Source organism: Cavia porcellus, unplaced genomic scaffold (assembly GCF_034190915.1).
Source record: "Cavia porcellus strain 051 isolate PalLab524CR breed Dunkin Hartley unplaced genomic scaffold, mCavPor4.1 scaffold_22, whole genome shotgun sequence".
Classification (NCBI taxonomy): Eukaryota; Metazoa; Chordata; class Mammalia; order Rodentia; family Caviidae; genus Cavia; species Cavia porcellus.
Genome location: NW_026947505.1, coordinates 30,536,992 through 30,552,259, shown reverse-complemented (window position 1 = coordinate 30,552,259; position 15,268 = coordinate 30,536,992). Strand labels below are relative to the sequence as shown.

The 15,268-nt window shown below is 37.5% G+C and overlaps 1 protein-coding gene across 3 annotated transcripts in view; it reads right to left on the bottom strand.

Moving 5' to 3' along the window:
• Window positions 1-15,268, bottom strand: part of Pde7b (phosphodiesterase 7B) — a 294,246-nt gene that overhangs the window by 21,306 nt on the left and 257,672 nt on the right. For all 3 annotated transcript variants that reach the window (XM_013151103.3, XM_003468502.5, XM_005003139.4), the window contains 5 exons: window positions 13,951-14,102; window positions 13,034-13,097; window positions 11,058-11,153; window positions 8,912-9,012; window positions 7,211-7,342 (listed from right to left, as the gene is read on the bottom strand). In XM_013151103.3, coding sequence (XP_013006557.1) covers window positions 7,211-7,342; window positions 8,912-9,012; window positions 11,058-11,153; window positions 13,034-13,097; window positions 13,951-14,102 — 545 coding nt within the window. The remainder of the gene's footprint in view (window positions 1-7,210; window positions 7,343-8,911; window positions 9,013-11,057; window positions 11,154-13,033; window positions 13,098-13,950; window positions 14,103-15,268) is intronic.

Genomic DNA, 15,268 nt, shown 5'->3' with positions numbered 1-15,268 from the left:
GTGGCAAGCTCTATAAGCAGGAGGGATACTACACACTTATTCTCTATTTTATTGCCATTTTTTAATCACTAGACATCCCTTTTTAATATATGTATTTTATTACTTTTGTTTCCTTTAGGACAATGCAGAAATTTTATTTGTTTTATTCATGTTCTGGGTTCCTAGTACCTGGCATGTATTAAGTACCCTGTCAGTATTAGCTGAGTTACTGATCTACTTGGGAGATGGAAAGTCATTCTGACTTGATGGTGTGCAGGAGCCTTGGAAGGAAATGGGGCAAAGGACGGGAGGACAACAGCGGCCAGGTCACGTGGGGTGGAACACTGTCTCTAGCCATTTGCACATATTCCCGAGGAGCTCCGGGATTCTGAGTAGGGATTCATGTAGTCACATTTGAGTCTCAGAAGATGCCTTCTGACTGCAAAGTGGCAGAAAGGAGTGAATCCAGGCAGGAAAGCTGAGTGCATCTAGATGTGAGGAGGAAGGAAAATGGGGTCCCCTGAACTAGGAAGAGGCAAGGGCCAGGAAGCAGGCCTGAGTTTCCTGGTGTTCTCTAGTGAACTGCCAGGGATACGGCCATGTCCTCCCTATTGTGGAGGAGCTCCACTGTGACAGACTCCTCTGGCTGTTACAACTCTGACCACCGTCAGCAAAGACAAGATCAAGAAAAGGAATGGCCATAGAGGTGAACATATGGGGGAATGATTTCACCTTAATATCCTTTGAAATCCCAGTTGGTCTTAGAATACACATTAGGCACCACATCTCTCTCCCTTGAAGAAGCATTAGCTCTGCAATGTCACATTATCTCAGTGGCTCACACTGCATATTGCAGATTTAAGAATAAGTTCCATCTTGAAGTTGAAAGCACAAACATCCATTTTTGTGGCCACAAGGTCTGATAGACTTTTAATGTGGAAAAAAAAAATCCTTCCAATGTTGAAGGCAGAAATTTGATTTTCTTCTTTGTCTGAGTTATCAGAATGATCTCTGTTAGATAATAGTGACATGTCTGGCATTTAATAAACCTTCAACAGGTTTTTAATTTAAATCAGGAGGCTATTTAACAAAAAGAGTCTGGCACAGCTGCTACATAGGCAGTTTTAAACTGGCTTCTCCTTTACTTATGGTACTCTTTTGTTTTTTTTTTTTTTGGTTGAAATATTGAGAGTGCTGTTGATTAAATCTGGTGAACAACAGGAATCAAAAGTAATTACACTTTTTTAAATCCAGAAGATGTAGGAAGAAAGCAACAGGAACGTAAATTGTGTTTTTATTTTTAATTGCTCATAAAACAAGATGCAAGACTCTGAGAAATAGTAGATGCTACAGAGCTCTCCCCCAGCAAGGCGGGTAGTCTCCTTCGCCACACCAAAAGCCCAGCTCAGGAGGTCTCAGAGGAAGAGAAGCATCTTGAGTCTGAAGCAAAACCTTGGTCCTTCGACAGCTTTTGACCTTGCCCTGTTTAATGCTTGTTTGGGGACCTCTTTCTCTCATGTCATCTGTACCTACTCAAGACGTGGGTCTCAGCGTGAGGACAGTGGGTGTTACTTGCTGTCCCCTGGGAAGGCCTATGTTTGTATTAGGGCCCACAGAAACTGGATGAAACAGAAAATGGAACTGGAGCCTCTGTTCTAAAATTTTAACACCATGTGCCCAGCACCCCATTCGTCCTGTAGGATATGTGAGAGAATACACATTTGTTTGCACATGTTTGTTTGAAGCAAGGTCATGAGACCATGTGGAAGAAAAATTCCTCCTGGCTCTGTCTGTTTCATGTTTGTGATTCAGAATTGTTAAAAAAGTAGTTACAAATGCTTAGCTTTCTCAGTACCTGCAGCAAATGCTTATGAAAAATGATATAAAATTCTATAACATATTGTGGAATGTACAATAATATTTTATGAAACAATGAACTATTCATTACTTTTTTCATATAGTGTGTTCTGTCACTCATTAACATGTAGTTGGATTTTATCAAAAGGAATCAAATTTTACTTATTTATTTTTAACTTTTTATCTTTATTGTACGCAATGATTACATTCATCACAGGGAGTTGTTACTTATGTAGATGTATGTAACACATCTTAATTCTTTTATTTCCCCTTCCCCCACTTTCCTTTATTTCTAAATCCTCTTCCCACTTGTAAAAGAGCTATCTCTAGTTCGTATTAGCTAGCTCTTATCTTGGTCTTTACATTATTTATATTTTGAGTTTCTCATACAAGAGAAACCATGTGATGTTCACGCTTATGGATTTGATTTATTTCACTTAGCATTATGGTCTCAAGGTGGATGCATTTTCCTACAGATGACTCAAATTTATCATAGCAAAAGCAGTCACATTTTAAATAGAACACTCAAGATTACTTTTAAAGTTATGGTAACTGCTATTTTTTCTGCTTTCATGCTTACTTTATGAACTGTTGAGCCCACTTTACATTCGTGTTTGAGGGGCTGGAGGGGGAAGGACTCAAAAGTAAACTGTGCTCTTATCTCTCACATGCTCCTTTCCCTCGGGTCCACCCTGACACCTGGACTGCATCCAGTCTGATGAGCGAGGTGCCAGGTGGAAGTGCCTGCAATGCCTTTTGGTTGAACTCGGCTGGCAGTTCAGCTGGGGGCGGCCGGAGGGTAGACAATGGGAGGAGGGAGGCCTCTGACCTGGCCTTCACTCTTGCTGCCCTGGCTCTCTCTTTATCTCGGGGCAGGAGCACATGTGAAGCATTATGCAATAATCTTCTTATTTTTCAGAACTAAAAGAGCACGGCCAACAAAAGGAGGGAGAGGAAGCTCTCTTCCATTTTATCTCATTTATAGTAAGTCTGGATTGTAACAAAGTCACGCACAGGGTGTTCTCGAAGCTACATATTTCCTGGCACACTGTCTCCAAGGTATTCTTGTTGACTAAATGTGTGTGAGTATATATATATCTATTTCACTTGTTATCACAATTCTTAGCATTTTGTGAGTCTATGATTTATTTTAAAATGATGATGAAAGTTACAGGTCTTCTCCCCAAAATGCATAGGTGTATCGTGAAAATTTGCATATAGTTTTGCAAAAGCCCATTCATGTCTTAGCCAACAGGGTCTGGATGAGGTAAACACCCACACTTCTATGATTTAAAAATGTGTTATAAATGGACTTGATCGATTTATATATTATATAACAATGATTTTTTCCTTCAAATGGAAAAACCTGAAAAATTATGTAAGTTACTCATTTACAACTCAATGCAGAGTGAATTTCTCTTGACCCTAGTCATGTCTTTACAAGGAATTTGCAATTTCTACTAGAGAATAGAAACTTAATTGTGATATGCCTAAGACACAGATCTGAGCACAGAGGACCTTGATGGCAGAGCTGAGACATACCATTTTCAGTTACTTTGACATTGCAGATTTTAATCCCAAAAGTATACCAGCTCAGGCTGCTTGTAATGTCCTCTCCATCTCAGATATTCATAATATTACTCACCCTCGAGGCTCAGTTTACATCATTCTTCCTCTCTGATTTCTTTCCTCTAAAACCATTGGCAGATCAATTTTTCTTTCCTTTCTGTCTTCCCATCATGTTTGTAGCTATGTACTTTAAAGTTCTCATCAAAGTCTATAAGCCTTTTGTTTCCCACACTAAAACAGGAGGACGTGGAGGAGAATGCTTAGTTTCTTGCTATGAGGGGATCAATGAATGTTACAGGTGGTATGTGTAGTGTTTAGGTATTTTGACTGGTGGTAAAAACATGAGTTTAATAAGCTTCTTATTTTCAGGAAAAACGCTTAAATTTCCCCAGTATCAATTTTCCTCTTTCTGGAAAATAAGTATGATAAAAATACACATTGTACTGGACTATTGTGAAGATGAAATAATATACTGTAATACATAAAAAATTAATGAAGTGCTTCAATTTATAATAAATATTGAATAAAGATTAATTATATAAATTGTTGAGCAGTATTTTTGTCTTTATTATTTTTATTTATCTTCTGATTGACATAATTACATGTATTTATGGAGTTTGATGGATGTTATTATTCATGTAAACATTGTGAATGATAAAATCAGGGTAATTAGCATATCTACTACCTTAAAACTTTTATCATTTCTGTGGTGAGTCTATTCCAAATCCTGTCTTCCAGCTGTTTAGAGATATACACTATTGAGAGCTGTATTCATCTGACCGTGTAACGGAGCCCCTAAATGATCTTCTCTTTGACAGCATATTTGCTGACCAGCCCTCTTCTCTTCCACTTCACCCCTACTCTCCTGAACCTTGGTAACAACTATTCTACTCAAAACATCTCTGGAATTAACTTTTTAAAATTACACCTATGAAAGAAATCACACTGTATTTGTCTTTCTTTTTTTTTTTTTTTTGGGACAAGGTCTTGCTATCCAGTTCAGGCTGGCCTCGGGCTCACTTTGTAGCCCATTTGCAAGGATCTGCCTGCCTCAGCCTCCGGAGTGGTAGGATTATAGGAGTGTGCCACCATGCCCGGCTTTTTTTTTTTTTTTTTTTTTTTTGATTTGTCTTTCTGAACAGAGTTTTATACAAGGAATTACCATCTTCATCTTTTTGGAATTGTGTAATACTGGTTAATGGACAAACATAGTCTAATATGAAGACATCATACACTTTTAGGAAAATATTTAAGTCTCCTATTATTTTCTTTTTAAACAATTTTTCCTTTCAGTCTGTAAAGTCTCAATTTTCCTGATCAAGTTCCAGCTATTCAAGCCAGCTCTAGGCCACAGACAGTGTCTTTATCATACTTTATGATATTGATTTGCTTCTAACACTGTCCTTAAACCGAAAGGCACAGCTCTCTAACCTCTAAGGGATTCTAAGGTCAGTTAGGGCGAATGACTCACGAAAATACTATCTTTGTGTTTGCTTATTTTGTTTTATGAGACAAGGCCTTGCAACATATTCCAGGCTGCCCTTGAACTCACTAGTAGCCCGGCTGGCCTGGTCCTTGCAGCAATATTCCTGCTTTAGTCAGTCAAGGGCTGAAGGTGTGACTCACTCTGCCCGGCAAAATAGTACCTGATAAACATGAGTTTGAGCCTTCTACTTTGAATTTCTCTCTCACCACTATCCTTCTCTTTCCTAGCAGGAATCAGGTGGATAAATTTCCTTCTGAAAAAACAGTGGCTCGCAGTACAGTAGCAACTAACATCTTTGGGTGCAAAGAACAAACACAAGTATTAGCTTGTTAAAAAGATAAAAAATATATATATCTGTATGTGTACCTTTACCTAATTCCTCAAGTCCCTTTCATACTAGTGTTCAGCTCATTTGGATTCTGCTCATTTTGGACACCTGTGTTTGAACAAATGCATAAGGGCAGAGATTATGTCTTAATTTCTCTTGATGGTCCTACATTCAAGTATTTTGACTGATATATACTCATTGGTGATTAAAAATATACAAGACTATGTTGAATTTTAAAAAGTAGAATTTGGTTGTATTGGAATGTTTATTTTTTTTTATTTTTTGGTACCAGGGATCGAACTCATGACATGACCTCATACTTGCCAGGCAGGTGCTTAAGCCACTGAGCTAACCCCTGGCCAGGAATGTTTATTTTTAGCAAGGACATTGAAATAAAAATTATTGAAGATTATCTGGACTTCAAATTTCACTTCAGAATCCATTTTTTCTGAGGAAATCTTCTAGTGTCTATATGAGTGTCTTTCTTTTGAGAATCCACTTTTGTTAATTATCAATGAGAACTTCTTCACTATTAATAATAGTCTATGTTTATTTTCTTGTTTTAAAGTCTTCAACATCTGTTATGTTTCTTTCTGACTTCCTGTCTAAATGAGAATTCATTATGTGTCTTTTTATATACTACATGTGAAAGCAGTTTCATAACTAACTTTTTATGTACAAATCAGTCAACAGCAGTAGATATTCTTTTCTTGCTGCTTTTTTTTTTGGTACCAGGAATTGAACTCATGACCTTGTGCTTGCCAGGCAGGCGTCTACGCCACTGAGCTAAATCCCCGGCTCCATATTCTTTTACTATTGCCTTGACATGATTTGTTTGATAACAATAAATTAGAATTATGTAAGCATTCGCATAATATGGGAATGAATCAAATAGGAAACCTTGTTGATTGATTCCCCTCTTCTAATAACAGACATCTGAAGAAGTCTGGGATTGAAATCTTCTTTGGGGCTCTTAAGAAAGTGATTCATTTTTCCCCAACCATATGTCTATGTTTTATTTAAGCAAAACATTCAGATTTTGAGATGGTTTGGAAAAAATTAGTTTTTGTTTTGTATTTCTTGTTATTTAATGTTTGCCCAAAATAAAAGGCTTTTTTGTTCTGCCACCTTGCCCCTCTCTGTGGGCATCTCTGTCCCTGCCTTAGGGGCTGGTTGACCTGCAGGTGGACTTGTAAATTTAGAATGCTAATTCCTGTCTGTGCCAGAAGCCAATCTTTTTATTTTTTTCCATCTTCCAGTTCTATTTTACTGGAAATCAAGGTATCCTAGGCTGCAGAATCTTGTTTAATGCAGTTGTTCTCAGAGATCCATTAGGGATTCTTGGCAGTCCATTTTATTTTCAAAAGATCTAAAATTGAGGCAGTTGATTTCCTCATATGAAATGATTTTGTTAATGACAACTGAAGGTATCCAGAGAACCACATTAAAATTCTGAGAGCAATTCATTTATGGTGTAGAGGCTAATATCTGAGATGATGTCATAGATAAGAGTTCTTGAGACCAAACTATTCATACTGCTGGACTATTTTCTAAAAGCAAAGTATGCCTTTTGTCTTTGGTAATATACTTATGACTCAGAGGCCAATAAAGTTTAGAAAAGGCCCTGGCGATCCAAGTCTGAATTAGTATTATACCTGGTAAGAACTGACTTCAGCTGGTCACTGCATGCAAGCCAGTTTCCACAGAGGCAGACATACTTAGTCGATCATCAGAGCGTAGGTTCAGGGTCCTGACAGGGCACTTTCAAAACTGCTTTGGAGTAAATTGAATTCCTTGGCTATCCTTGTATATTAGTTTAATCTCTCTTCGGGGAGATGCTGGACCTATATCAAATCCATATTCTTTGAATGTGGGTTCCATAACTGAGACTGACCTTGAATGAAGGTTTTCTCCAAAGGTAAAATCAGCTCTAGCCCTAGGCCTAAAAACATGGAGTGTACTGTATCTAGTCCCATGTTGGGCTCCCTTACCTGATACAGATTGGCAAGGTGGTGGTTTGTTTTGATCAAAAATGGCTGATTTACTCCTGGGTGGTCAACATCATGTGCTGCTGCAGCCAGTAGTCCAAGCATGATGTCCAGAGGGGTGAGGAAGCTGGCCAGCTGTTAAAAAGTCAAAGTGAGAGGTTGGTGTGTTTCCACAAATAGGGTGACTTTTGTTTGGGCTAAATAAAATAGAGTGAGGCATTGTTTAGGTCTGTCAGCCAGATCATTACCCTCTGAGGAATTCAACAAGGTGATATGCACATGGAATTGCAGGAAAACACAGAAGCTCTATAGGGCAAGTAACTGGGTAAACTCCAATTGTGTAGATCACTCAGGGACCTCCTTTCTGCTGCCTTTCTGTTCTGTTCTGTTGTAATGGCGCTGGTTATCAGCACCTCTGCTATCTGGTAGTCAGGGAGAAGACCAAGGTTGAAACCAGCCTTACTGGTAGAGAAAGTTGTAAATGAAAAAAAAAGTTGAAACCAAAGAGATGGATACACTTAGAGAATCATTTTTGTATCTCAACTAATAAATCTTTGCCACTTCTTTGAAAGAAGTGGGCTGAACTAAACAGTGGAAGAATGTGTGAGAATCTTTTGTTTTTTGGTTATTAGGGGAATAAGCAAGGAAATGAGAGTCCAGTATTAATAAAAATACAACTCTGTCGTGTTACAACTTTTGGAGTTTTCATAGGTTAAAAAGCAAAACCATTAGTAATTTTGGAACATTTTATAGGTATGAGACATCTACCTAGCTTTGTCCTAATGGAATGCTTGTTTGACATCTATGGATTTATGTTTGATGTTAAAGCATCTTTATATTTACCTTTATGGGGGTTGGTAAAATTGATTGAATTAAACAGAGCCTTAAACTGGAAGATCATTTTCTGAAAACTCATCCTGTACTCTGCAGCGGAAACTTAAATTTTAGCCAGGTGCAAATGTACACACTTGTAATCCCAGCCACTCAGGTAGTCTAGGCTACCGAGCAAGATTGTCTCAAAATAAATATAAATAAATAAATAGGATTGGAGATACAGCTCTGTACTTCTTGGGTTCTGTCACAAATATTGTAGAACAAAAACAACAAAAATAAACCACTTGAATTTTATATAGCTGAGAATTTCTTTAGTAGGGAACATTATCATTATGTTTTTTTTTTTAATTTTGGGTGGTTTATTGTGTCAGAATATGCTTGGTGAGCGGTCTTTGACATTCTTACATTTTCATGGGTCCTGAATTCAGGATATCCAATTGGCCAAGGATGAAATGGAATTTGACCTTTTTAATGGATTTTGATTCCATTTGTTGGTTCAAAACCATGAGGTGGAAAACTTTTTCAGTAAAGTTCAATGCCAGTGCTGTTTGTGGTAAAGATCCAAGGCAAAAGAGCTTGTTTTGGGGACCATTGAAAATATTTGAGAGGTAGATTGCTATAGAGAAGGTTGCTTTTGTCATAATGTAGCCTTGAAAATATAAAAGGAAACCTCAGCAAATTCACATCCTTTTTCATGAATACGATAAGATTTTCAGAGCTGTTATGGGAACTTTAATACAGATACCTTCGATTCATGTTGCGAATGACTACTAACATAGTTGTTTGGATATGCTGGGTAATTTGGAGCCCAGCAGGCAGCTCACATGGTATTTCCAGATGGCCGAGGGGTTAGCTGGGTCTTCCTTTTACCTTTGGCTCCTTTAGGTAGCAATGCATAGCCTGGGTGACGTCGGCGGCGTGAACAGCGTTGTGATACGGGTTTTGGCCGTGATAGTCTTCTTGAACCATGACTAGGAGGTAAACAGATTACTTAGTTAGCTAAAACCAAAACAAGAATGACATACTAGGCCAGATTATTCAGGGTGCTTTTTGTTTAAAAATATTAGTGCCTCCAAAATGCACAGCCTGGGGATCCTTTGAAAATGAAAGTGGTTTGCAAGCTTGGCAGTTTCACTGGGCTGCTGGGGGACAGTCGGGAAGAAAGGCCAGAAGGATTTGTGAGACCCTTGGGGTTTCTCACCTCCTTCATAAATCACCCCTTTCTGGCATTCATGAAGGCCCTCATTCATAAGAAAAATAAATATGTAGGAAAAGGACAACTTTATTTCACACCATAGTTTAATTATTTAAGTTTGCTGGCATCTATGAATAATACACCATAAATGAAGTATCCTTTCAGAGTCTGGTAGCATCAGATTCCTAATCCCCAATGATTGGATTACCACTTGAATAACAAATACTGACCCAAGTGGATCTGGGACTTCTTCAGGCAGAAATTCAAAGTACTGCATTGATCCAAATGAAGCCTTCTTGGCTTTATTTCTGTTTTCTTCAAGGTCAGATGTCATCTTGCATGCCCTTCCAATCGAATGTGATGCTCAGCGAGCTCTTGGAGCCAAGCTGAATGATAGCTGAAGCAATTTTGGTTTGCTGTTTACAGAAGCCACCAGCCTGCTGTAGCTCATAATCAAGTCAGTGCATAGGATGTGATATATTCAGCACGGACAGGCTGTTCAGATTTGTGAGTGAGGCCATATTCTCTTGGCCTGTGCTATGCATCTGGCTCTGTATTCTGGCGGTAATTCAGTTACTGAGAATATATTTAAAAATGTTCTCTTGGCACATGCATATGTCCAGAGAATCTGAATTTATATCTTCTCCATTAGACAAATCTAAGTTATTTGGCCCTATTCACAGCCATTACTTTGTTCAGACAATTAAAGTGCAATCAGCCTGAAGTTCTTTATGTTTCTGGCAAGAATCCATGTTTTGTCTGGTTTCAGATATTTTTGTTTGCCACATATACTTTCATTCAGGAGTTTTGTTTTACAATTATATTTGAACCTGGCTCTTTCACTTGTTATCTGGAGTGAGAAAATTATTGTTACCTGTTTCCTCAGTTTCCTTCTCTTTAAAATAAGGATAACAGCAGTTCTGAGCTCAAGGCTGTGCTGCAAAGATTTGATGTGTTAATACATGCACATCCTTGGAATAGGCCCCAGATGTGAGCACCATGGAAGCCTGGCTCTTGAGGCTGTTGTTATTTTACTCCTGATGACAGTAACTCGGCTTCTAAATTCAGAATGCAGCCATGTGGCAAGCTAAAGAAGCCAGAAACATGCTAAGTGGCACAGGGAAGCCATTTGGCGACTAGAAATCTTCTCTGAATAATTCACTGACAGGTACACAAGAATAGGAAAAAATCAAAGAAGAACCAGGACTGCTTTTTTATTAAAGGTGATGGGTCAACTGAGTGGAAAAACCAAAAGCTAGACGAGTCTTAGTGTGAACTGAGGTCCTGCCACTTCTAGCAGCTGGCCTTGGGGATGTAATGGAACCTCTCATTCCCTCTCCTTAACTGTGGGCCAGATAGTGATGATAAAGTTCAACCTGCAGATCTGTTTAGATGGTTAGAAATAACTTATCTAAAGTTCTCTGCCCAGAGTAGGCGCTACATAATAGTAGTTATTATAATTATTTTTTAAAAGATGCCTATTGAAGATTTTCAAAAATTTATGTGCTGAGTGAGTTGAAAATAAATACCCTGCTGGGGTTTTTATTAATACAAGAGCAGATTATAATCTTCTCTGACAGCAATGTTTCTTGATGATTTGCTTATAAGCCCTTAATCTATTGTAAAGATAATTAATCAAGTAGACAATTTATCAATGACTTTAGCTAGGCAAACTATGTTTTAAAACCAATATTTGATCCTTTGAAATTAATTTGAGGTCTTTATCCACTATGCTATGGTTCTTGCCACTTTATACGAAGAGTATTAGGCACCGTTATTATTTATGGGGATGGGGTTAGGAGTACAGAAATGAGGACTTACCTAAAAACCTGTGTAAGGTCACCATGTCCAACTTGAAATGGTGAATGAGTCCATGGGTGTTGAAGAGGTGGCACAGCAGTGTTACCAGGCTGTTTCCTAGAGAAGAAGAGCCATCTACTGTAACTTACTTTAATCACCACTGAAATATCAAGACTGAAAATAAAGATCCAAAGTCTCTCTGTAACAAGGCTTCTTTGATAGACACCTCCTCCCCCCCGCTTTGGATCTGAAAGTATTCAGAGAATATTGTTAGTATGATCTGGCCTAGATTTTCTCCTATTTTACAATTAAAGTTAGCTCAGATCTTCTCCCTAAAATAAAGGAAATAAAACTATTAGAACAAGGAATGTGCCTACTGGAGTGTCAAGGACACATACACACGTGTGGCTGTATAAATATATGTACGTATTTTAAAAAAACCATAGTTAATGTCTTGAAATTAACATTTCCAGTGAACTTTAATTTACAGGGGTATCTAAACCATGCTACCACTTAACAGTTTTAACCTATTTTTTTCCTATGAAAAATCATCCGAGAGGAGATTTGACTATGAGGTATTTTAGAATGCAAGCCAGCAGAGTTACAAACTTGAAGCTATAATAGCTTGCAAGCATTCAAAAGCTATTGTTTATTTAAGAATAATGATTTTGAATTTTAAAAACCCTAAAGAGTTTATTTAAGACTTTGAAATGGACCAGCCTGGGTGACTTGCACGGAAAACTAGGAGTTCCCTAATCACACTACCTCATTCAGTTTATCTCTGCAAATGTATTGTCTTTTGTTTCACAACTCTCAAGTTAGAGACGACAAATAACATGGTAAATGATTGTTGCCCATAGACTTACAAACGAAATTGATCTAGTAGAAATATAACTGATTCCCCCTCTTGATTTTGCTGTTACTTATAAATTCATTTCAGCATTTCTTACTGCATATAAGTATGTGGTTCTTTGAATTTTCCTTTTGTATGAGTGATAGCATCTTACTAGGTCTCCAATTAATTGAGTTAATAAAATCCTTGATATATATTCACTTTATATTTGATGATGATCATAATTATATTCTCTTTGAAACAAATATATTTGACAGATTCTTTTGTCGACAGTTAATTCTGTTTGTCAGTATTCATTTATCAGCTGATCTGAGAAAAGTGAAATACAAAGTTATGGGCTTCATCCCCTTATTCCCTAGGGTCCTGTTTCCTTTCCATGGTGTAAAGATCCGTTTATGACCTTAACTGCACATTGTTTGCTAAGAAATAGAATAATGACAAAACCATCTGTAATGACTTAAAGTACAAGTGTGGTAGATGATGAGACGTATTAACACCCACATTAAATCTAACATCTTTCATTGGTTCCCTAAGCTTACACATGTTTAATAAATAGATGAAAATACATTAAGATATAATTATTTTCTTAAGGAAGGCTTTTATGGGCCCTCAAACTTAAAAAGTGAAACCAATAAGAATGTTTACTTTTCTTTTTAGCTGCAGCCTAGGTTTTTACATTCTATTCTTAGCAATTGTTTTCTTCTGATGTTGAAAAACATATTTGAGCAATACCTGCAACAGGGCAGACTTGGATCACGTTTAAAAACTTCACTGCCTGCTCTGTAAATCAGGACCGGTGAGACAGGCTTTATGGTTTGAGTTTTCATCAACCAAAAATGAACTTTCTAACGTGGCCAAAGTATTTTTGCAAAGAAAGAATCTAATCTGTGGTTTCCTAATTCCTTTGGGATTATCAAGGTCAGGAGGAAACTGTCCCAAGATTCTAAGGCTAAATTCAGTCCTTGTTCTTTATCTAACTTATTTTTCCCTTGGCCTGGTCCTTCTTGAGAGACTATAGACTTATGAAAGTAGAGAAAGAAGAAAAAAAAAAAGACTAACATGTTTAAAAATAAATTTTGTGTCTCATGAAATGAATCCCACTTTATGGTGTGTATTTTAGTGAGAATCCTTTTGGGTAACTTACCATTTGTCAAACGATCAAACAAGAAAATGTCAAAGTCCCACATTCCCACTTTGGAGAGCATATGCTGAAAAGGCAAACAAAAAATAGCACCCAAATGAATCACACTGAGAACCAAACATTTACTTTGAGACATAGTGAATTAAACAATTAAAAAGTTGGAAATAGCACACTATATTCTCTGTGTACAAATGGTTTGGAGTAAATCAAATCTTACTCTATTTTCTAATGACAGTTTGAGGGACAAGCTCTGGAGTTTTACTGCTTGATTCATTGTTCCGTGTGTCTCTTCCTGATCGTAGAAGCTTAGCTACAATCCTTAACTTCTCTGTGCTCCAGTTTCTTCATTTGAAAAATGTGGCCGATGCTGTCCACTTCGGTGTGTCAACCACAGTCATCCTGCACAGTGCTTGGTGCAGTGCTCATTCATGGTGAGCTCACATGGTGTCTGTTAAACTGTGGTTCAGTAAAATGTGGGCATCACAAGCTACTATTGAAGGAAGGAGGATTGCAAAAAATGAAGTGAAAACAATTGCTGAACACATTATTCTATTAATGTGGCCTGAATGTGAAATTAAACATTGAGTAGGAAACCGAAGAGTAGGTAATTGAAAATATTGGGTAATTTAAAGCCTTATTGTCCAAAGCACACTTGGTATTATGTTTTCCTTTTAAAAATACCCCATACTTAGAGTTAGATACTGATTCAAAAGCCTCAGTTGTGGATTTTTCCAGCTCTCTTGCCCCTGCAAACTGCACGTCTTTTCACACAACTATATTTGAGGGGAAAGTCCAGGTGTGCTAAGTAACTAACCCCAAGTAACAGAAGTCCTCAGAAGCACAGGAGGACTCAGACCTATGTGTTGCCATCTGAGGACAAACTCTAGGTCACCAGGATACTGCAGGGGTGACTGGCTTACCCTGGCTTGTCCAAGGTAGTCTTCATCCAGCAAGTGGAGAGGAGCTTGTGGTATAATGCCACGGAGCAGCCTCGATGCATAGAAGTATCTTTGGAAACTTAACAGCCTTTTCACCTTTTTCTTGGTGCCAATTTCCCCTGAGTGTGTTGTATCTGCGGGGAAGTAACCAAATACAGAAGTTGAAATATTTCAGAGAGCTGATTTTATTCACTGTGTAAAGAATAACGTGTTAAAAGGAGAGAGATTTAAAAGATGATTTCAATAATTTAAGGACTAACTCTAATTAAATATAGTCTATCTAATGCTATATTGGAAATTGTTTTAGAACATAAATTATATTTCTTTATATAGCATTTATTAAAATGTCAAGATATTTATATTTATAAATGTACTTTTGGAAGACACGGACTATATGAATTAAAATTTTTTTTCTGAAATGTGAAATCTACACACTTCTGCATGCATTTGAAATAAGTGTTTTTTTTTTTCCTGTTGTATTGGAACTGGGGCTCAAAAATTGAGAACAAGTTCTCACCCCATACTCTCTCCATTCTGATGAACTCTCACCTGCGTGGAAGAGCTGTGAGGAAAATATGTCCTAACAAGAAGCAGGCTGCTTGGCTTCTAAGGGAGAATATATTTTCTTTCACTGGTAGCCATAAATGTCTAAAGCATTTGGCAGTAGGAATATTTCAGTAGTCATCACTTGACGGTGACATCATGGTGGTTGTCCAGAAATGTGCCAGGCACATTATCTGAGTATCTGTCAAGGTATGTCTTATCTCCAGTGAAGGTTTATGAGTCACTCTAGGGCCATATTGGTGACATCTGCTGCTGCTTTTGGGCATGTGGATAGTTTGACAATCTAGTAGGAAAATGTACAGCTCACATATAAAGTAATTTTGTTTTCTGTCATCATTTCTCCCATCTCTCCTTTCCCCTTTGGAATCCAAAAATCAAAACAAATGCCAGAAACAGAGAAAACATTGGATATTCTTGTTGGCAGTGAATGACTAGCATCCGTACATTTCTTAGGTTGTATTATGCATGCAAGCACACAATTCAGGGCTGGCAACATCTACTGTTCTCCAGAAGTGCGCCTGATTAAAATTATTTTCATTTAAAAACATATTTAGATTTCATCCATGAAAAGAGACAAACAAAATGGTAAACGGAGTATGATTGAAGTGTTTAAGTACAATTTGATATTAAAAATGGTATATATGGACTCCATTCTGCTGGTGTGGTCTTACTCATTTGCATGATTTTATTAAGTCAAAGTACCGGATAAAATGATTCACTTATTTATTTTTTAAAA